This window comes from Microcebus murinus, chromosome 12 (genome assembly GCF_040939455.1).
Source record: "Microcebus murinus isolate Inina chromosome 12, M.murinus_Inina_mat1.0, whole genome shotgun sequence".
Lineage (NCBI taxonomy): Eukaryota > Metazoa > Chordata > Mammalia > Primates > Cheirogaleidae > Microcebus > Microcebus murinus.
Window position 1 is genome coordinate 81,603,568 of NC_134115.1, and position 22,759 is coordinate 81,626,326.

The following is a 22,759-nucleotide window of genomic DNA, read 5'->3' on the forward strand; positions in this document are numbered from 1 at the left end:
CGCAGGGGTGAAGGGCAGCTTCCCAGCATCCTCCGGTGGTTTGGGACACACAGAAGGGCAGGGCGGCCGGGCAAGTGGTTCTCAAAGAGTCGCACTTGGACCAGCAGCATGAGCGCCGCCTGGAAACATGCTGGAAATGCACATGAGTCAGAGACTCTGGGGTGGAGCTCAGCAGTTTGGGCTTTAACAAACCCTCCAGGTGACTCTGACACCCGCAGAAGTTTCGGGGCCACCCATCTACGGCCTGGGCGTCTCTCCCCTTCTGCCCCTGCTCAGCTGCAGGCTCTAAGGTTCCGCCTCCAGGGATCTGCCCCATCCGGACACACAGCCTGTGCCGGCCTCAGCAGGGAGCAGTTAGCAGACTCCAAAGCCCCGGGAGAAGGGGATGTGGCCGTGGCCTTGCTGACTCAGCCCAGCATCTGACGCCCAGCTGTGCCACCCTGCTGCTGCCTGTCCTGTCTGCTCAGCTGACGGTTCTAATAGCACTGCAGTCCTCTCCTGAACTCCAGGCTGCATGGCTGAGCCTGGTCCTTGCTGCTGTCTCCCCCACTCCCGGCCCACCCCTGGGGCAGGGGCTTGTGTGCTCAGGGCTTCCTCAAACCAGCTATACAGCCCAGGATCAGGAAGCCACTCCACTACTGCCCAGGGACTCCTACAGAAACAGCTGGCCGTGGAGGCCCTCTACCACCGTGGACATGAGAACACAGACCCAGAAGGAAACTGAGCTCAGTACGTTGCTACAGACATTATAACTTGAGCTGCTGCCCCTGTCCCGATATCTCACCCCTCCCCGCGCCCTCCCCCATCCTCTGATTTCCCGACTTTGTACCCTTCTTCTCAGCATGCTACTGAGGCCCCAGAGTGGCTCACTGCCGAGCACACCCAAGGTAACTTAACTAAGCACCACCACTTACAGATCCAGCAGAAAATACTGCACTTACACTCTGGCTACGGGGCCCCTGCCCTGGGCCCTGCACTGGAGAGGGTCCTTCTCCAGCCCAGATCTGGCAGGCCCCTTCCCGAGGGGTGAGGAGTCTTTGTGGCCAAGGAGACATGACCCCACGAAGCCCATGCCCCGCCTCCCCTGGACACCCACTCTGGGTACCCAGGACCCAGGATTCCCTGGAGCCCATCTTCCCAAGGGCAAATGGTGCTTGTGGCGCCTTCCCCTAGACCTGAAGGGTGGCCAAGGAGAGCGAGTCGTGGGTGGGGGTCTGTGTGGGCAGAGCCTGGACGTGAGAACTGGACTGTCTGCCCCAGCCCCTTGCGGTGGTGGGCGGAGTCAGGAGTGGGGAGAGAAGGGGGGCTGGCAGGAGGCTGGGACCTCAATCTGTATTCTTTCTTGGGCCCCACAAATGTTGCGGGGCAGGCCCATATGCAAACGGATGAAAATTAAATCAGATAACATATGTCACGTACCCAGTAGGATCTCAGTAGATACTTGTGAAATAAGTGTACCCTTTGGTTCTTCATTTGCCCTAATCAATGGGCAGTGTACGCACCATTGTATAGAGAGGGGAACCAAGACTCCGAGAGATTAAGAGACTTGCCCAAGATCACGCGACCAAGAACTGAACCTGTGTCTGCTTAATCCCAGAACTGGTGCTCCTTCTCTTTTTAGTCTTGGCTTGATTAATTCCAGCTACATGGAACTCACTACTCCTTTGAGTCAACCCTTATCATTTCAGGCAAAGTAAGTTGGTTTTTTTTTTTCTTTCATTGAGCTCAAATCTCTCTGCAAATTTCAGTCATGGTTCTTTGTTCTGCCCATTGGCACCTGCAAAGAGTTTGTCCCCTGTCCCACACAACCAAGCTACAAGTGGTAAACCTATCTCCCGGGGCTTATTTGTGTCCAAGCTAACCACCCCCAGCACCTGCACCCTTTCCCCAGCAGAGGGTGTTCATCCCTCCCTTCCTAATCAGACCTCTGAGGACACGTGTCTGTCACCCTCCCCTACAGCACTTCACAGAAGTCATGGTGTGCAGACATACAACCTATCCGAGGCCTCAGCTGGTAGATCTGGTGCACAGGTAAACCCTTCCCTGGCAATCTATTCTCCAACATGCAGAGTCCTAAAACCTAAAGCTTGTGGAATGACGTGTTGTCTAAGTCTTGGTTTCCTTACCTATAAAATGGGGATAATGATGGGTATCCTGCCCATTTTGCATGGTTCAGTGAGTATTATTTAGGGTAATTGGTTTGAAATGATGTTATAAACTGCCAAGCACATAACAAGCCCTCCACACTCATGTGTGCATGGGTGCATTAGTTCACGCACTCATTCATTCATGCGTTAGCAGCTCCTCAGGACTGGCCTCCAGTGCCGTAGAGGCACAATACAGTCTGGAGGAGGAAAACGATCCCTCCACGTAAATGAAGACCCCACCCTCACCCCCACCCGCACAATACAGTCTGGAGGAGGAAAACGATCCCTCCACGTAAATGAAGACCCCACCCTCACCCCCACCCCCGCAGACAGGAAGTGCACACCAGGAAAGCCGGCTCCACAGTAGAGTAGACCCGGGTGCTGCTGACACTCGCTCATGGTGCGGGCGTGCCTGGAGGTGGATCCTACTGCTCTGAGCTGCTCAGATTCCACCTTCTCCCTCTCTGCTCCCATTAGCCTCTGTGATGAGAGTTGCAAAGGGCCCTTATGCTTCTTAAAGTAAAGGAAGAAATGGAAATTGCATAAAAAGAAAAGGAGAGAAAGAAAGCAGCTGGAGAATATTACCAACGATTTGGTGTGATAACCAACGGCTTTCAGATGATTACTAAAACTGGCTTTCATTTGATCTTTCATTTCTGTTAATCTAGCAGATCATTAGAAGGAAATCAAATCCATCCCCACAGCTGAAGATGAACCCTTCCCACACACTTGATCAACTCTTCCTTCACACTTTGTTTTCCTTAAAAAAAAAAAAAAAAAAAAAAAAAAAAAAAAAAAAACCTCCAGGTTACATATATTGTTCAGTTTATTTAAATACATTCAGATTGGACATTTCCCATGACAAATACTCTCTTGGGAATAAGCAACATTTTCCCTCTCTCTGAATTAAGAATTTCTCATTGCTTTGCAGATTTAAAAACATCCAACTGAAAACTCCCTTTTATGGATGAAGAAACCAAAGTACAGAGAGGGAGGTAACCCTGCACCATTTATGGCTATAAATGGCGGAGCCAGGATTTACCCGCAAGAGTCTGACTGCAGTAGCACTATTCTCACCTATTCTCCTCCCCCACCTGTGCTCTGAAAATAAGAGTGGGTCTCACTTCCTGCTAACTCAGGGACCCTCTCTACCCTAAGACAACATTCTAATTGCACACAGAGCTTGAAGTACAAGTTGCTAGAAATAAACTAAATATTCACCAACAGGGAAGTGAACAATGGTCCAATCATTGATGAAAATGATGTTTACAGATAGTTGTTAACAAGAAGGGGGCAATTAGTGTCATAAAATGGAGAAAAAAGCAGCATACAAAAATGATATGGATAGTATGGGTATGGCTTCAACTATAAAACATAGAAGACATTTATACAATTTTTATTAACTCAAAAGTTGATAAAGTTTAACTCTAGTTGGCTGAATTTGAGGAAGATTTCATCTTATACATGTTTCAGTATTTTCCAATTTTTCTACAACGAGCACCATTACTTTTATGAGGAGGAAAAAATTTTACTAAGAAATGGGGGGCACAGAAGCAACATCTGTCTTTTCTACCCCAAAATGCCCTTTTGGAGGCACAGTGGGTGGTCCTGGCCTACCAAGGTGCCTCCTCAACCCCACAGCCCCTTTGAATGCTTCCCGCCGCCATCCTTCCTGCCCCACCAACCCGGGCCCAGGCAGACGTAAGCCCCGCCTCCTTCCACAAGCCCCTCTTGAACACTCAGGGTCACCCATTAGGCTGAATCATATGAAGTTGCCATTCGTGTATTCCAAAACTAGTCTAACTATTGGTGATTCCATATGGTTCAACCTAGTCCTTGGCTCATGCTGCCTTCTTCTGGAAACTTCAGCCTGTCCCCCAGCCTGAGACACACAATTGCACATGGTAACTTTCTGCATGGCACTGTCCTCTCCCATCCTACATGTAGATCCTGCTTCACGTTGCTGCTTTCTGCACACCGCCTTACGTTTTATTCATTCTGGCTCTGAACGTTATTTAAGCGGCTGCCTTGCTGGCCACAGAGCTTCCTCACTCATAAGCACCTGCCCGTGTTCTGTGCTTGGCCCCGGAGACAGAGACACGAGTCCCTGTCCTAAAGCTTCAGTCAGAGAAAGAGCCCTGCAGAGGCACGAACCCGCCCAGGGAATGGTCACACCTTACAGGTGCCCCTCTCTTTAGAGTGCCGCATACTTTCATGTTCATTCTCTTGCAGGGCAAGAGCGGGGCAGGCCTGGCTCTAAATCTCAGTCTGTCTGATAAGCAGGGTGGCCTTGAGCATGTCATGCAACCTTTCCAAGCCTCAGTGTCCTCGCCTGTAAGCAGAAGTGGCCACAGCCCCTGCTGCACACGGTGGTGGTGGGGACCAAGTGGGAATACGTGTGAGCATTTCCCACTGTCACACTTCTTGAGAAACAGGCAGAGCTGCAGCTGTCATTCCTTTTTTCTTGCTGATGGAGAAACTGGGCTCAGGAGTCTAGTGACTCATTGGAGACCAAGTGCATCTGGTGCCAAAACCTTGGTCTCCTAAGCCCCGACCTACGGCGTCCTTCCAAGAAGCTAACAACTTCTGATTTTATTAATAAAAGCACACAAACATTTCAGGCTCACTGGCGCAACTCATCAGGAAATTTCCAAACACATTTGCTACCCCTTCACTACCTGGAATAACTCTGGAAGGGCCCACGCAGAATTCAGCGCTGCCGTTTCCCTGTAATGGTGACTGGCTGGCCATATGCTCGTCGCGTTTCCCATCTGCTCTGCGCACGGGCGAGGGGACGAGCGTGCCTACCTGCCGGCGGAGGGACTCAGCTCCCATCTAATGGCCCTCTGAAATGACAATCTCACATCAGCTCGGAAATTCCACCTTCCCCATAAGTCTTGGAAATGGTCCCCTCTCAACAGACGCCACACAAATATGGCTTTTACTGGTTACTTCTGACTTAATGCTTAAACATTTTCAAATGGAAGAGATGTGTCTGGTTTTATTCCTCGCACATAAAATAACGCCCTCACCATTAGTCATGTCCTGTCTGTTCTCACTGGGAAATGCACGCACGTTTTTCTAGTTTGCTGACTTCTGTCTGGAACCCGAGACCTTTTGAGAGCATAATGTATCTTGGAGCCACCCTGCCTCGACTGTGGACAAGTTGTTGCAGCTTCCTGTCGCCTCCAGTGATAATAGGACACTTTGGTTCTTAACCTTTTGAAAGTATGATGAAACTTCTAGCCTTTTCTCTGGGAAAAATACACGTATACACAAAATCTTGGGCAGTTTCTGGGCTCACCGATACCCTTAAGGAGTCCACGCATTTCAGATTGCAAACAAGCTCCAATCTCTTTAGCTTGACATTCCCGGCCATCCGCCTCTGGCCTTTGGGTTTCCGCTGAGCTCCCACCTTCCTCGCTGCCAATCCACTGCATGCACCTGTCTCTCCAGCCTGCTTGAGCTCCTCAAGGGTCCCCCAACAGAGTCGCATGCCTTTGTTTCCTCCAACAGGGACCTCCTTCCCTTCATTTTCATGTTTCAAATCCTACTCACCCTTTCAACCTTAGCTCAAGTGCCATCTCCTCATCAGTTTTTTTAAGAAAATTATTCCCATCAGGAAATAATCTCTCCTGTCACTTTCCTCCCTTGGCAATTTGCCTTTACCTTTGTGGTACATAGCACTTTCCACCTTATAGATATTTACATGTGGATCTTGCCTCCTGAATAGCCTGTGAGCTAACTCACTTCTGTAGTGTCTCCTCCCCTACCTCAACACACACAAACAAACACCTGCTTCTCTACTCCAAGCTTGGTGCAAATCAAATGGAAAATGAATGTGCAAATATTCATCTCTCTGCGATCTGGACTTCTTCATTTATGCAACACCTTCAAGGGTGCTTGGGCTAAGTGTGTGCTGATCAGTAGGATCTGGCCACAAGGAACACTGAGGGATCAACTGAACCCCAGAATTCCAACCAGAGCTCAGCGGCAGGACAGTCGGCTGATTCTTCTGGAAGATTCTGTTTCCAGAAGAATGCTCTCCAGTCAGAAAGATAATGGCCTGTCTTTATGATGGCATGCTTAGTCCAGATAATGAGGAACCCCTCTTCCCTATTGTGCAGGGGATTTTGATGAGAGGTACTGCCATTGTAAGGGGCAGGGTCTGGGTTTGGAGGACTTCAGATTAATATGTTTTCTCTGGAGTGGGCAAAGCCACATACATTCCCTGGTCTCACTACAAGATCCGGCCATAAAGCTGAGTCACTGGGAAATTCCTTGTTCTCTATTCTCTCAGAATGTTTCACCTTTATCCTGGATTCTACATAGAATCTACTCAATTTGGGGATGCATGCATTGATTCTAAACATGACACAGGATCCAAGACATACACCTGGAGTCGAGCTAAGAGTGAAGCCTGATCTCCCAATAAAACCTTTAGGGGCCAAACATCTCTGAATTAGGACCACAGCTGCTCCGGTAGGCTGATCCTCCCTTTGTGGTTGTTATGGTGACAGGAGGTAAAGGAAATGGGGAAAAGATGATGAGAAATGTTATTGCGGGAAAAGGGGCTTCTGGGCCTTATATAAGTCATGTTCCAAATATATACCTTGGAATAAGAGGCAGGCAGTCCCAGGCATCGTGTGGCATCGTGAATTCAATAAGATCCCCTCAGATTTCCCCAAGCCTGTCTCTGCCTTCATTTTTATTACTCTGCGGTCCCAAAAGCTTATGTTTCCTAAGAAAGAAGTCCAGTTACCTGAAATATCTACGTTCAGGCAAAGGAGCACAATACTAGTAAAATGGCTCCCCTGGGGGGAAACCGACCTTCCAAAAATTAATCAGCTGATGCAATAATCACTTTGTTTTGAAGATAATCAGGGAATACAATTTATTCACTTCTGCTTCTGATAGAAGTTTAAAAAAACAGAGAGACTTAGGCCACCCAAACACCTGAGTAAAGGGGAAATTTTCTGTTGATTTTCCTTATTATTTCCCTTATCTTAAAAGCTAAGCTTCTGGTGTGACGTGGGACCTGGAGACCAGTGCAGCCGCAAGGCCAAGTGTGGAGAGCGCTGGCGCAGAGGTCAGGAGGCCCAGGCCCGGCTTCCACCCTGCCTGGACCAGCGTTGTGACTTGGGGCAGGCCACTCGCCCCATCCTGCTTAGTTTCCTCAAGTCTGAGCCAGGAGGGCAGAACCATTATGGACACAACTCAAAAGAGGCGACCTCAGGAGCTGATGAATTACTTGTCACCATCAGCAAAATTTTAAAGGAGAATCTGATGGACCACTTGGGGACCCTGAGAACTGGCATTTGTCTGATGCTGTCAGATTTCATGATGTTCTCTCACGTGCACCATTTCATATCATGACCACGACCACCCAGCCAAGGAAATACCTTGATTTCTATTCATCAACAAGAACAGAGAACAAAGTGACTTGGCCAAGCTCACAGTACGATGGTCAGAGGGATAAAGGGTTTCACCCCAGACCTGGCTGATGCCAAGTCCAGTGTCCTGGCAGGACACACACTGCTCCTCTGTCAGGGTGCTGACCCGGGGGACTCTCGACCCAGGGGGCTGAGCAGCAGGATGACCTCTGAGATCTGCGCTTCTATCAGTAGAATTAGGGGTTGGATTAAATCAGGGGTTCTAAAAACTTCTCGTAGCAGAAGAGACCCTCTCCCTTCAGATGAAATATAGAGTGCCAAAATATAAAATGGATTCACTGCAGCATCCCTCGGGTTGAAAAAGAGATGGTTTCCACCCAAAGGTACTAAAATGTGGTATATCCGTATAATGGAATATTATTCAGTTATAAAAAAGAATGAATGCTGACACATGTTACAACAAAGGGTGAACTTTGAAAACATTATGTGAACTGAAACAAGCCAATCACAAAAGACTGCATATGGTGTCATTCAATTATATGAAATATTCAGAATAGGTGAACCCATAGAGACAGAAAGCAGACTAGTAGTTAAGGGAGAAACGGGGTCAGGGGGTGGTGGTGACTGCTTCATGGCTTCCTTTTGGAGTCGTAAAACTCTGTGGAGCTAGCTAGTGGCAATGTTTCATGACATTATGAATGCACTAAATGCCGCTGAATTGTATACTTTTAAATCGCTAATTTTATAATATGTGGATTTTACCTCCATATACAAGTTTCTAGAATCCCACCCCACAAGCCCCCCCTCTCCTACATCTCTCCACGGCCCCCACAGAACCCCACATGAAAATCAGTTGAATCACTAGACATTACAAAATGCCACCATAGTCAAGATTGTTCTCATGTGACCGCTGTTTTCCTCCTCCAGGAACCAAAGGCGGTTTCTCCTAACACACCAAATAAATGCGGGCCGGTGACATCTTGCTCCCTGGAAACGGAACCTTCCGCTGATGACCAGCTCCAGGTCAACTCAAGTCCTCAGTAGCAGAGCAGCTTCAGTTTTAGGTTGTGTCATTGCTGTCAACTTCAAAATTCTCCTTCAAGTAAAATTCTGCTTGTTTGTTTCACATCCAGCAGTTGCTTTTACTGTTGAGTAGTGAGCTAAGCGGGACTAAGTGCCTGCTACATACCAACAGTTCCCCTCATTGTTGATTTAAATGTCACTACCCCCGTTTTATAGAAAAGGACACTGAGGCTCAAAACAGCTGGGCGACACCCCCAGGGCCTCACCAGCAGTCCTGACGTGACGACAGGGCCAGGATTTGAATCTGCCTCTTCGGCTCAAGAGAAGGTGCCAAGACTCTGCCAAGATGGGCGTCCGCCAGAGTCAAGTCGCTCCCCCACAGGCTGCCTGAGCCCGGCTGGCAGCCCCACCCAGGGACTGAGCCCGGCTGCCAGAGCCAGAGGCGTGCGACACAGGGGCGTGCGACACAGGGGCGTGCGACACAGGGGCGTGCGACACAGGGGCGTGCGACACAGGGGCGTGCGACACAGGGGCGTGCGACACAGAGGCGTGCGACACAGGGGCGTGCGTCTGAGCCCCTGCGCCCGTCCAGAGCACGCTGGGGGCCTGAGGGGTTTGGGCATCTACTTTTTTCCTTCAGTCTCTGTGGGAAAAGTGAAGACCCACTTTAACGGTCTTGCTCACAAACTGTCCCCAAGAAGGAACTCATGAGGGACACTTCAGACCCTCTTTCGCTAAAGAGTTCAAGGGCAAGGCTAGGATACCGCTTGTTTTAAAAGGTTTAGGCCAGAGCCTATGCACACGCTAGGAGCTCCGGCTACTCGGGTCTATGTGACGTCATTCTGTGCAGCTGGAGTGACACGGTCTCTGACTCGGACAGCCAGGATCACTGTGCGGCTCCTGTGGGCGTCAATCTGGTGCTTTTTCGAGCTATTCTGAAACATTTCTACACAAAAGAGTTGAGAGTAATTTGAGCCTTCTCCTCTGCATGGTAAAGTTATCAAAAGGATAATAATAATCCCTTATGTATAAATGCGCTTTACAGATTACAAAGCGCTTTCATGGATAATCACTGCCGGGTTTTAAAAAAAAGTGAAATTAAGGAAAAATATCAGTAAATGGCATTTAGCTATTAACATCCACCCTTACATCGTAGGTACGAAACAGGTGAAGTGAAAGGGTTTTTATTAGAATTGAAGTCAAGTTCTTGAAGTTCTAACTGTTCCTGGTTATCAATAAAAAAGTCAATGCTATTTAAATTAAAAATGAGGTGCTGCTATTTATGACTTGATAAGTTATAAAATGCCTTTCCTGCCCTTTCCAATGGTCCTGTGCCCGGTTGCTATTATATTTTAGATCTGCAGCTCATATGGATTACACAGGATATGGCACATATGGTTCATACAGGGAGACGCAAAGAAAACCGACTAGAACAAGAAAAAGAAGCTCATCTGTGTCAATGCCATTTAGTGCAGATACAGTGGAACCCCTCCATCTTACCATGTTTGGGTGCAGAGTTTAAGAAGGCTCAGATCATACAAAGGCTTTTGAAATTCCTGTTCCCACCAAAGTAATCAGAATGCTCATGTGTCAAGGTCATCCTAAAAAAGCTGCTCCACCATGCCACGCTGGCATAAATAGCCACCACAATCTCCCCACCGTGCCATAGTCTCTTATGGCCTAATCTCTGCTGGAGAGAGCCATAACTATTAGAGAGTCTGTTTTTGAGGAGTGTATTGCAATTAATCGGACCAGATTGCAATTCAAATCCATTGCTTTCCCCAGCGCCGGAGAAAGCAAGCAGCCGTGTACACGTGTGTACTAGTGAGCATGCTGCGTGGCCGCCGCCGTGTTTGGGCTGCTCAGAGGACACACTACTGCTTTGAAGCACTAATCGGTGGAAGCCACACCTGGCAGGATTGGCCCGTACAAACTACAGGCGAATATTCTCAGCCGAGTCTTGCCAACAACCGCGATTGGGCCTTTCATGGTGAAGAACACTCTCGAGAACTCAGCCGGGCAGGCGCCATCCAGCCTGACTCAGGTTATGACAAATGCTCCTTTGGGGTAACATCATGTCCTGCCGGGCAATGGCGCTCCACCTGGGCTGCACAGGACGGCCCATCGCCTAGGCAACGTGCAGGCCGTCCGTGGTCAGGCCTCCAGCCCAGCTAATTAAAATCAGCATCTCTAGAAGTGGGGGCCCCAGTACTGCATATTTTTGAAAGCTCCCCAGATGGCTCTAATGTGCACCCAAAGGTAAGAAGCACCTGTGTTGGGCGAGGATACCAATATGGGGGCTTCGGCCCAGCTGGTGAGGAGCCTGCACAGCCCACTTGCTCAGGGAAGTCAGCACTCCTCCTCCTGGTCCTGGGCCATTGCTGCAAGTGCTCTACCTGTCTGGGGCATTTGGGTCGATCTGATTTGTCCTGGGTCTGAGAAGTGCTATGGGAGATGCCTGTCTTTGATTTTTCTGCCTAAAACATAGGCACAATGATACTAACTCAAGCCCTTAATTCGCAAAAACCTGGAACTTGGTAAAAACAAAACAAACAACACGTCCTAGTGAAATATCTTTCATTTCTTGGGTGAGTCCATGGAGGGAGCACATACCCCCCCCCCCGGGCTATATCCCAGTGTAATGTCCCACTGGGTGGGTGGGGATGGAGAAGAATTATATCTGTTGCGAATATGATAGAACAGTCTTTAAATTGGCACTGCAAATTTTGAAACTAAAGCTTACATTGCAAGAATGTAAACATCATGAAGAAAATAAACCATGTCCAAGTTTCCTGGGTCTTCTCCTGCACTTTGTTTTATTTTTTCCTATGCTCTCGGGAGGAAGAGAAGCCCTATGTGAAGACGATGGGCAGGTGGAGATCCCATCCCTGAGGGAAAATGGGTTCTTAGAAGAGACTTCCCAGATTTGAATAACAGTCAGCTGAGCCCCATCTGCCAGATTTTGAGCCACCAATTGTTTGGGGGATGATGTTTACACAATGAAAATATGATCTATTAGATTGTTCAATAAATAAATCTCACTTACTTCGTTAACAGGTTCCAAGAACTTAACTTACCTGCTCGGGACGTGAGGCAGAGTTGTTAGAAACAAATGATGTAAAAGATACTTACTGGCTCTCTCTTTTCTTCTTGAGTGGGTTCATGAGGCGCAGAGTGTCTCTGATCACAGCCACCTTCACTTCTTCATCAACAAGGCTGGGGACATTTTCAAACACCCCTGGAGAAAGCTTGAATGGGTGAGGGTGCTGTGTCACAGCGGAGGCCGTGGCTGAGTGCCAGGTGGCTACCAGCCTCTAGCCCTCCAGCTAGCTCAAGGGTTGCATTGACAGATTTTGCCTATGCTAATCCATAAAAGAGAACTCTTAAGGGCTCCCTTTATACTACCTTAAAAGGTCAATTTCCTTTTACAAATCAACAGAATACATGAAGAGGGAAAATAGCACTATGTTTTCCTGACTATCCAAATGATACATGCTCACTGCAGAAAACTAAGAAATAAAGGAAGGGGTTAAGAAAATTCAAAGAATCTAGATACGCCCCCCAAAACCCAATGTTAATATTTGTTATATTTCCTTCCTTCCAGTTTTTTTAAAATACATTTTGGCGGGGAGGGGGCAGAAAAATATAACCACTGTTAAACGTACTATTTATCCTAGTGATTCAAGCATGTCGACATGGCTAAATCATATTCATAGAATTTCAATTAGTTCATCTCCTGAGGCTAACTAATTAGTTCTTGACAAAACTGATGGGAAGGCTCAGCTGCTCCGAAGCTTCCAGACCTTAAAACCTGGAAGAGTGGCATGCCGGGAAATCACCATGGGTCAGATAGGTCTTATATTAATAGGCCGTGTGCAGAGCACAGCAAAACTAAAATTATTTGACGGGAGCAGAACTTTGCCGCGAGAGTTGGGGACGATGGCGCCTGTTTGGCTCAGTGAGCACGACAGTAGGAACATTCAGCCGTGCGGTAATAGAGTCGGAGATGCTCGAAATACTTACTTCGTGCTCATGCTCGATTCTCATGCTGGGGTTTGCGTTTACTTCAAGTAGTACAGGCTTCAGATTTTTCATGAGAAGAATGTCAAAGCCTAAAATCTGGACAGGATAAACATAATTCAGAGTTACGTCCTCTAGCCGCAGTTTCTACTCGGGAATTGAGTACGGTATTAGGGTCGTTAAGGTGAAAATAAATTCAAACTCAGCCCCCGGCCTTGGCCCCGAGCATGGCTTCTCTCGTCCACAGCCCCTCCTCCTCTGGGGGTGTGTGTCAGACCACATGGACGGCAGAGGATTGTACGGGAACCCTGGTAATGGGCTGAGTTCCCCTAGTGCGTTTCTCCACGGTGTCGTCTCAAGTGCTATGAGACGCTGGCCTCTTTCTTCTCTAACAGGTTTTCTTATTATGTTGAAAGTGAGCACTAGTCCATCCATTGCTCCCTCTGCCTTTTCTTCTGCTCTCCTCTGCTAACTTGCGTCTAGCTAGATCTCTGACAACCTAAGGCTGCTTTTCTTGTCCTGGGTAGACATCAGTACCACATAAGGACCCCTTCCAAAGCCACTGCGCCCCCCAACCCACACCGACCGAATCAGAAGCTCTCGGGGTGGAACCCAGGCAAATATATTTTGGAAAAAAACAAATCCTCAAGGTGATTCTGATATAACCTCTTAGTGAAGGAGACGGAACCATTGATTAGGCACCTACTAGGCACCAATTACTGTACGACGCGCTGATTATAACATAATCTCATTTAACCCTCAGGATGGTGTACGTGACAAGGGGTCATGCTCTCCATTCCATGGAAGCAGAGACTGAATCTCAGAAAGACCAGCAGATTGCCCCCCAAGACTGCCTAGCTCATAAAGGACAGAGCTGGACAGAGCTGGATTTTACACCCAAGCAGGACTGACTGCGTAATTTGTGTGACCCAGTACGAGATGAAAATGCAGGGATCTTTGCTCAAAAAAGAATTAAAAAGTTCATGCCGGTAACAACAGAGTGTTAAACCAAGCTCGCAGCCCTTCTGAGCACGGGTGTGTGCGACTGCCCTGCACCCAAGGCTACCTCCAGCTCCATTTGGTGGCTGCCGATTCTCAGATCCATCACCCTGCCCCAGCCGAGGCTCTGCCTTCCAGCCATTCTGGTTTCTCTCAATTCCTTACAAGCCCGACCATCAGGGCAAGCCACCATGTGCATCTTGTTCTCTCTGCCTGAAACAGTCCTCCACCTGGGTAACTTCTCCTCCTTGAGCTCGCTGCGCCTAATTAAATTCAGATTCAGACTACAAGGACTTCGGGTTCTCAGGAGGACTCTCGTTATCTCTACAGAAGTGATAAGGCAGGAAGTTTCTAACATAACGATAGCACCCCAAAGTCACACACACACAAAATAATGTGGAGAATAAAAGAGAAAAAGGAAAAGATATGGTTGTAGACTCCCCTCCCCTGTGGATTCAAGAAGAAAAGATGAGGGAAATCCATTTACTTGTCTGGATAGAATATGCATTAGTTAAATGATCATTATTAAACTGTAGCTTCATCCTTATTAATGAAATCAGAGCCCAAATGGCCATTTTGGGGGATGATTCAAGATGAAGTTATTTTTCAGTGAAGGGCAATAAGGATGAGAAGTTGGGAAAAGTCATCCTTGCTCTATTTTTCTTTCCCTGGTCATGAAAAGAAAGGAATGGAAATTCGGCAGACAATGTTATGTGTGTGACAGATCTGCTTAATAATATATGACAAGGGGATGTGAGTGATGAGGCCTCTTAGGGACTCTGGTGACATCATCAGTCTAGCTTCAGACCTGGCCCGAGACATGTGATGCTGAAGAAGCCACAGAGAGTGGCGGGCTGCCGTGCCCTCGTTCACCATCCTCAGTCATCAGCTCTGACTTTTCGCTGTGGCTTGGAAGTTTGGACTTGTGCTTTCTCAGCCTGGTGGCCTCTTCCCAGCCCAAGGCCCGGTGGTTCCATGCCTGTAAAGCCCTAGGGATGCGGGGGGCTGGAGCAGGCATGGAGAAGCCTCTTCAGCCGTGTTGGCCCACCCCACCGTAGGCATCATATAAGAGCTTCCAGAACCTAAACTTGGGTGCATGTTTCTGAACATGTTGGGTCTCCTACACGAATGGCTTGGAGTCAGAAAGGCCTGGGCTCCAATCCCAGCCCAGTCTCTTACACAAGCTGGATGACTTTAGGTGAGGCGCTTAACCTCTCTGAGCCTCAACAACCTCATCTGACAAGTGAGATTACAGCTGCCTTTCAAGGCTGTTGATGATGGAAGTGAAAAGCAGGACCTAGGACTGCGCTCCCATACAAAATGTATTCAGTAGGTGCCAACTTCCTGCCAACTCCACCGACAAAAAGAGCTCCATTACTGCTCCAGACAGTAGTCAGCACTCCAGCCCTGGTGACAGAGTGAGACCCTGTCACAAAACAGAAAATACCAGAAAACAAATTTAGGAGTCAGCAGCGTGTAGCTGGTATGTAAAGCCACGGGGCTGGGTGAGATCCTTTGGGGAGTGATGTGGATGGGAAGACAAATTTCCAAGGATTGGGCCGGGGATCTCCGACAATGACAGGTCCAGAAGAGGAGGCTGAGAAGCAGCAGCCAGCAAAGGAGGAGGGAACAAGTAGGGTGAGTAGGTGACTCACACCTTCTGCTTGGCAAATCCTTCTTCATGCCTTAAGCTCCAGCCTAAGCAGCTCCTCTTCCAGGAAGCCTTCCCTGACTGGGTTAGGCAGAGCTAACCACCCCCTTTTCTGTGCTCTCCCAGCACTCTGTGCCTCCTGCAGTATTTCTTACAAGGAACTGCAATTCTCACACGTGCACTGTGCACCCCTTAGGTGCAAGGACCTCATCTTCTCCATGACCACATGCCCACAGCTAGCTCAGAGGTCGTCTCAGTGGGTGCCAGGGAATGTGTTAGAGTCCAAAGGAAGAAAAAGCTTAAATATCATAAGTGGAAGACTGTACAGAGAAGGCGGGACTTGAGCAGTACCCTTGGAAGGCCTTGAATTTAAAAAAGCAGCGAGCACAGGAAGAAGCATGCAGGTTGGCCAAGACAGAGGAGAACAAAAAGGCAGAAATGGGAAAGCACAAATTATGTCCAAAAGACACGAACTAAATCTGTTTTGCAGGACTGCAAGGCTCGGGGAGGGTTAGGGAAGCAGACCTGGGCCAGGTTAGGAGGTGACAAATGCCAGGCAAAGGACTCAACTTTCAAACTATGCTCCTTGGAACACTGGTGTTTCGGTTAAGTTTAAAGTGTGAATATTTCATGGTTTCTCATAACCTCAAGGCACTTCATCATAGACAAATTTGAGAACTATTGTTACAAATAACAATGTAATAATCATAAAACTGTCACTTATTAAGTGATTGCTATGTGCTAGGTACTGTGCTAAATGTTCCACGTAGCTTTCCCTCATTTGAGCATATGACTCTGTAAGGAGTTACAAATACAATTTCTGTTTGCAGATAAGGAAACTGAGGCTGAGAAAGGTTAATTTGCCAAGTGCACCAGCTAGAGTTTCTGCAAGGAGGAGCTGGGATTGGCTCAAACCCAGGGTGTCTGACAACCAGATCCAAACCTTTGGCCATGACATGGCTCCTTGGCCTCCTCCCTTTGGGGTGTCTGGACTGAAGGGTATGGAGGAGGTCAAAAGGAAAAAAGAAGAAAGAGGAGAAACATCTTAGGATTAAGGAACGGTTTCTCCTCCAGACATCTAGGAGAAAGTAGCATGGGCCGAGGAGAGAGTTAGACACAGAAAGCTAGAAGAAGGTACAGACCAAGCAATGGGAAACTGTTCGTGAAAGCTGAGCTGAAACCCTTTCCTCTGCGTGTGTATTTCTGCCCGATGAATCATCTACACCCAGATAGAACTTGCTGTTTAAACAGGGTCACACTGGTGCCCTCAGGAAGACTGACATGAGAATATATTGCTGGGGGCTGCCTGGGCAATGACAAGACAGGGTGGAATGACAGGGCAGCCATGTTCCTAGGCAACAGATTACAGGAAACCTGCCCACAGCCTGGGCAGCGCCAGCAGCTGCTCGGGGCCATCACAATTTCCCAAGTAGTTATTGTGGCTATGATTGGAAAGGGGTCACAGTCACATGTTTAAGATAAATGTAATTTTTTTGGCTCAGGCTTATGTTCTGGAATGCTGCAATCTGAGCCAAGCCCAGGCTGAAAGCAAGAGGGGCTGCGTGGCAAAGAAATAATTTATCGCATCTGCATAGAACATAACAGCTTGCAAAGCCCTTCACAATCTTTATCTCACTGGAGTTGGACAACAACCCAGTGAGTTGGGTGAGGAAACTGAGGCACAGAGAAGTTAACTGACTTATGCAAGATCACACAGCAAGTCGATAGCAGAACTATCCTGTGTCCCTAAATCTTTGGGTTCCAGGTCAGTTCAGGTTGACCCAAACGAACCCAAACTGACAAGTGTTCCAACAAGCCATGAGAATAAAGAAAAGTAAGAGAGGACTCCAAGAGAAAAAGATACTATTTTCCTCTCTCAATTGCTGTGTGTCTGGAATGTACAGTAAAACAAATTCCAAACATCTGACACTTTATACCTTGCCAAAGCATTTTCACCTACGTGACTTCACTAAAAAGGCAGGCAGGGAAGTGAGAGTAGGCCATTTTCACAGGGAAAGACAGAGGCTTTCCCTGTGAAAATGGGAAGAAATTGCCTAGGTCACATGGCTGGAAAGAGGAAGAGCTGTTCCTTGAACTTCCCCTCCAGCCCTGTGCTCCCCCTCTTGCCCCAGGCCTGGAAGCATTTAGTGCACTGGAGCAGTGGGAAACGGTCACAAGGCTGTGGTTCCATTTGCTAGACATGACTTGTCCCAACCAGTGACCCCCTGTCTGCCCATGCAGCCTGTCCACAGCAAGATGCATAGCAAAACAACCATCCCGGCCCTCCACCCTGCCACACCGGCCGTGCCAGGGCTCTGTGGCTTGGCCATGCGTGCTGGGCCCACATGACACTCCTGGAATAGCTGTCACTGTCAAACAGATGCAGCCACACAGTCCCCCGGGATGACCTCTGGATGCGTCCACGTTGCAGCTGTCTCCTCTGCCCTAACTTTTTGATGGCTCGGGTCAGGACTTGTTTTCTCTGGTCCTACCTCTAAGCTCTGCCCACTAATCTCCTCTGATGTTTTAAACCAACTATCTACCTCCTGAGCTGGACATCTGCCTGGGAACAAATGGCCTGGAGTCCAAGTGCCTAAGGACAGATCTCTGGATGACAGTCACCCCTCTTGGTGCTGACCACTGTCTGAATTCCCTGTCTTCATGGGGCTCCACCAGCCTGCCTGGAAATCGCGCTGGTGGGGGCCCAGCCGGGGGGGGGGGTAGCCTCTCTGGGGCTGCACTTTGGGACCAGCCTGCTCTTCTACTGTCGAATGAATGCCCCATTCCCTCCCCTCTTGCTTCTTGCTCCATGAGAGCAGTCACCCTCCTGCCACAGATGGAAACAACCCAAATGATAGGTAAAGTGTGCATATTTATAATACAACACACAACAGTGCAAATGAAACACACCAACGACTGCCACCAACACGTGTGGGCCTCTGAAACATTGCATGTAGTGCAAAAGAATGTTGCAGAAGACATGATACTTCATAACAGCATTTTTATAAAACTCAAAAACAGGCAAAACAAAACAATTATTGTTTAGGGATACATTCATGTACTTAAAATTTACTTTTTAAAGCAGGAAATGATAAACATAAAATCCAGGATAATGGTTACCCCAGGGGGATATGGGCTGGGGAGGAGCATTCCGTGGGAATCTTGGGTTGGGAAGTGGGTTTGGGATAATCATTTTGTCGTTTCGACGTTTTGCTTCTTGGCTTACAAATATGTTCCATGTATTCTTTATTTCATTTATCAACTGCTACAAATAAATAACTCTAAGGATTAAGTGGAGAGGGTCCCAGAGGTGCCCCTTCTTCCCATCTCCTCCCCAAGCCTAGTGGCGGCAAAATGTGTGCCCACTGAGTGTCTGGCCTCCACGTCCCCACCGTCCTCCCCGTCACAGCCAATGACCTGCAAGAAAGTTCCGCCTCACTCCCCATTTCCTTCCCCCCACGCTCCGGCTCAGCCCACTACACTCGGAGGACAATTCCCACGGAAGTCCCCAGCCATCCTAGTTAGTGAATGCAGCGGACAGTCTCAGCGCTGCTCTTGCTCCACGTCCCAGCAGCACGGACGCGGCTGACCTCTGCCTGCCTCTTCCCTGAGCGCTCTTCCTCAGCATTTTGGGCCCCTCCTCTCCTGATGGCCCTTCTATATCTCAAGACACTGCTCCTTGGCCGTCATTGCTGGCGCCCCTCCGCTGCCTGTCCCTTAGTTAAGTGGTGGCGCCCACAGGGTCTTCTTGGGCCTCCTCTCACCCTGCAGCTGCTCATGTCTTGAGTCGCATCTGAATGGTGAGTTCTCACCTCCGTCCCCAGCCCAGACTCCCGTCTCCTGACCTCCAGAACCAAGCAGCCGCTGTCCGCCTAGCCTCTCCGCTTGCATGCCACACGGGTACTTGAGTCCAACCTCTGACCCTCCCTCACAGCCTGGCCTCTACCCACCCAGGCAAGTACCTAGGCCACCTGCGAGTCACCTCGCTTCCTCCCCGCCCTCCCTGCCCCACCCGGTCACCAAGTCCAGCCCTTCTACCCCTTACACAGCACTCAAACCTGCCCATGACCTCCACCTCCGCCAGGACCGTCCTGCCCAACCCAGCCTCCTCGCTGGCTCTACACAGGCCGTGGTCTCTCTGGGAACCTCCCTGCCTCCGGCCTCACCTCCAGCCTCCACCACCCTGCACACACTTCGTCCTTTGTAACATGCAGATCCCAGTGCACCTGTCCCCTGCCGAAAGTCCTCCAGGGGCCCCCTTCCCCAGGCTCCCCACGACTCGGCCCCCACTCCTCTCCCACCCCATCGCCCCTCATTGCCCTCCAGGCTCTGCCCCAAGCCCACCCTCCAGCCACCCTGAAGCTCTGCCAGGGCCTCAGACACACGCGCTTCCCTCTCACCTCTGGGACCCAGGATGTCTCTGCCTAGAACATTCCGCCTGCCCCGCGCCTGCCCAGTCCCACCTGCTTCATCTAAGGCTTAGCTGCCGTTTCTTCTGGGAAGCCATCCCCCTCCCGCCCGGAGGCCGTCGGGTGGCTCCACAACCTCACAGCACCTTGTACGTTCCCTATTCTATCCTAGCTCTTGTAACGCTTCATAATCATTTGTTTTAAATGATGCGTCTCTCACAACAGACCCCACGCATCAGCCGGAACCTGACTTATGTCTGCCTAGAACCTAGGACAACGCCTGACCCCTACGGAGCAGGTGGTAAAGGGTGTTAATGAATGAATGAGTGAATGAATGAATGAATGAATGAATGGCACTCTGCTTGACATGTTATCTTATTTAATTCTTACAAGAATCCTTTAAGGTAGGTACTATTAGTCTCATTTTACAGGCGATAGAAGGGAAGGAACATGTCCCAAATCACAGAGCTAGCAAGTAGAAATCGGAAATTGACCCCATGTTTAACACCAAAGCCCACAGTGCAACCACCCGTCCCCTCCTCCGGCCCTCCCACCCCGTCGCCCACCCACACGCGGCCGGGGAGCCCGCTCAGGGTCGGTCGAGCTGGGAACGGGCAATGGTTACCTGGAAGCACGTGGGGCCCGGCCTCCCAGTGGGGATGTCCGACTGGTAGAAGACTTTGAGCTCCGGAGTCAGGGCGATGACAGTCTTGATCACCACGGAGATGATGTCCGACCAGACCTTCTTGATGTCAACGCCCTTGGAAGACAGCCTGTAGAGGATGCTGGAGAAAGTCCTCTTGCTGCCCGTGTTCGCGCTGTCCGAGTGCACGAAGTTCCCGCTGTGGATGTTCAGCGAGTAGTTGGTTAAGTGCATAAAGACGTGGTGCAGGTTCTTGGAGCTGGGCTCCTGGTAGGGCTCGGTACAAAATCTGGAGAGTCCGTCTTTGGCGATGTAAATCTCTAAGGGCTCCAGGGACTTGAGTAAGACGTACAGACGGATGTCGAACTTGAGCTTGTCGATGAGGAGAGGTTTGCAGATGTACTCCTGGACCACCGCCGGCCTGCTCTGGAGGGTCCCTGTCAGGCGGATGTCACTGGGGTCTTTAATGAGGTAGATTCCGTCACCCTGACAACCACCGTCAGGTTTCACGATAAACGTGGGCTTCCAGGAGGGGTCGCCATCTTTCACCATGCGAACCTGGCAGGGGAAAAAAGAAGGATCAGCGTCCCGTGTTTTTCCTCTCTGGATCCCCGACACAGAGCAGGGTTTTGGCAAATGTTTGGTGAGTGAGTGAAAAAAGTGGCCCCTGCCTATCTGAGTACTCACTGCACATCTGCCATGGAGACGACACTGTACTAGGGACAGAGACGGTGACACAAGAATTGTCCTCAACCTTGTGCGCCGGAGCAAGATGGAGAGTGCAGCGGGTTGGCAGCCATGGGACCTGGATGCAAATCCTGTTTTGCCAGTTATTAACTGTGACCTTGGACAAGTCACGTAACCAATACTAAGTCTGGGAATGATAATGACGGCGATCTAATATCACTTATGAGGGCCTGCGCTGTGCCAGGCACTGTATTAGGCACTTAGACAAGTTACCTCGTTTAACTTTCACAGGAAATACAGTTTTGCCCTTTCATACTGGGGACAGAGATGGCGCGGCAGCTGTTGAGCGTGCGGGTGTGGAATCAGACGGCCAGGGCTCAGGCGCTGGCCCTGCTACTTACCCTGTGACCTTGGGCAAGTGACATACCTGTGCCCTCCTCATCTGGGAATAGGAGGGAGATTGTTCTGGGGATTAAATGCGATGACAAGCGCCAAGGGCCAAGCACACAGGACTCGACACGTAAGACACAGCCCAGGAGCCTCGCCATGGCTATTTTTGAAAGATGAAATAACTTCCCAGATAACCCCGAGGGGGGCAGAGTCAGGACTAGGATCTAGACTGATGACCCGACAGCCCTCGAACCTTCCTCCAGAGGACCATGTCTCGTTTTCCTCATTTAAAAAAAATCGGACTATGAACAGCTACCCTCACTGGGTCATTGTCAAGATGAAATAAGGTGAAATGTGCAAAGGGCCAAGCGTAACACCAAACACAGAGCTGGTGCACAGGAAATGTCTGTCTTGTCGTTTACATTTGTTCTGAAGCTCTTCCAGCAGACCTGGCCCATCCTTCCGTCTGTTGAGATGGTCTTGAAACTAGACTCTGTCATCCACAATATCTGCTCTCCTCCCGGCTCCAGGTTGGCGGGACACTGACATAATTAACTATCCCAGCTCTTGAGCAGTCCATAGCCCACGTGGGCCTGTGTGGGTCATCCGGGCCTCATGGTCCCAGACACCTGTGAGATGTTTTGTGCAACTTTTGAGAGTGGATGGACTGACACGGCAGAAGAGGAGGTTTTCACCAGGAGAGAGGAGCTGGAGGAAATGTAAGGTGGGCTTGAAAGACAGAGCCATGCTCTCTGCAGCTCCTAGCGTGAAAGTTCCCTTCTGAACTCGGCCCCCGACAGCAGTGCCCGGCAGGCCGAGTTGGTGGCACCGCTCCACCTTTGCTGCGTAAGCCCAGCCCAGGATGTCGGCACTCTGAGTTGTACTTATCTCTTTGACCAGGCTATATTTCTAAATGAAGCTTTTGCCAATTCCTTGAGGGCTATCAGCTATTCCAGGCTTGTAAAAGATCTTTAACAATGGAGAAACACTTAAAGCTTTAATAATGGTCCACATCAATTGTTTCCCCTTGTCAGCAGGATTCGAGAATGGAACTTCACAAGAGATCAATGCAAGCCTCCCAGGGCCTTCCACGGAGCCTTTCTTGCAACCGTGACCTTGGCGTTTATGTAGTTATTTAATATTCATCCAAAGCCTTCATACGCTTGGCCGTTTGCAGCACATACAAGCAAGCCGGACAAATGGCAGCGAGGGATCAGGAGGTGAAAAATGTCAGCTTTGCCCTGATAGGTGATTCTTCTTTCTGGAAAGCTGTTGCAATGCCGGAGATACTAACAGTTCAATATATTATCGGGAGCAATATTTTCTCTGTTGAGTTCAGTGTAGATGCCTTAAATAAATTAAACCATATGGTCAATAGTCTCTGTCATTCATTGCAT

General features: G+C 49.3%; 1 protein-coding gene across 3 annotated transcripts in view; it reads right to left on the reverse strand.

The window, feature by feature from the left end:
* TTLL11 (tubulin tyrosine ligase like 11) overlaps positions 1–22,759 on the reverse strand; it is a 221,818-nt gene that overhangs the window by 119,743 nt on the left and 79,316 nt on the right. For all 3 annotated transcript variants that reach the window (XM_012771772.3, XM_076009015.1, XM_076009014.1), the window contains 3 exons: positions 20,268–20,843; positions 12,587–12,682; positions 11,696–11,811 (listed from right to left, as the gene is read on the reverse strand). In XM_012771772.3, coding sequence (XP_012627226.2) covers positions 11,696–11,811; positions 12,587–12,682; positions 20,268–20,843 — 788 coding nt within the window. The remainder of the gene's footprint in view (positions 1–11,695; positions 11,812–12,586; positions 12,683–20,267; positions 20,844–22,759) is intronic.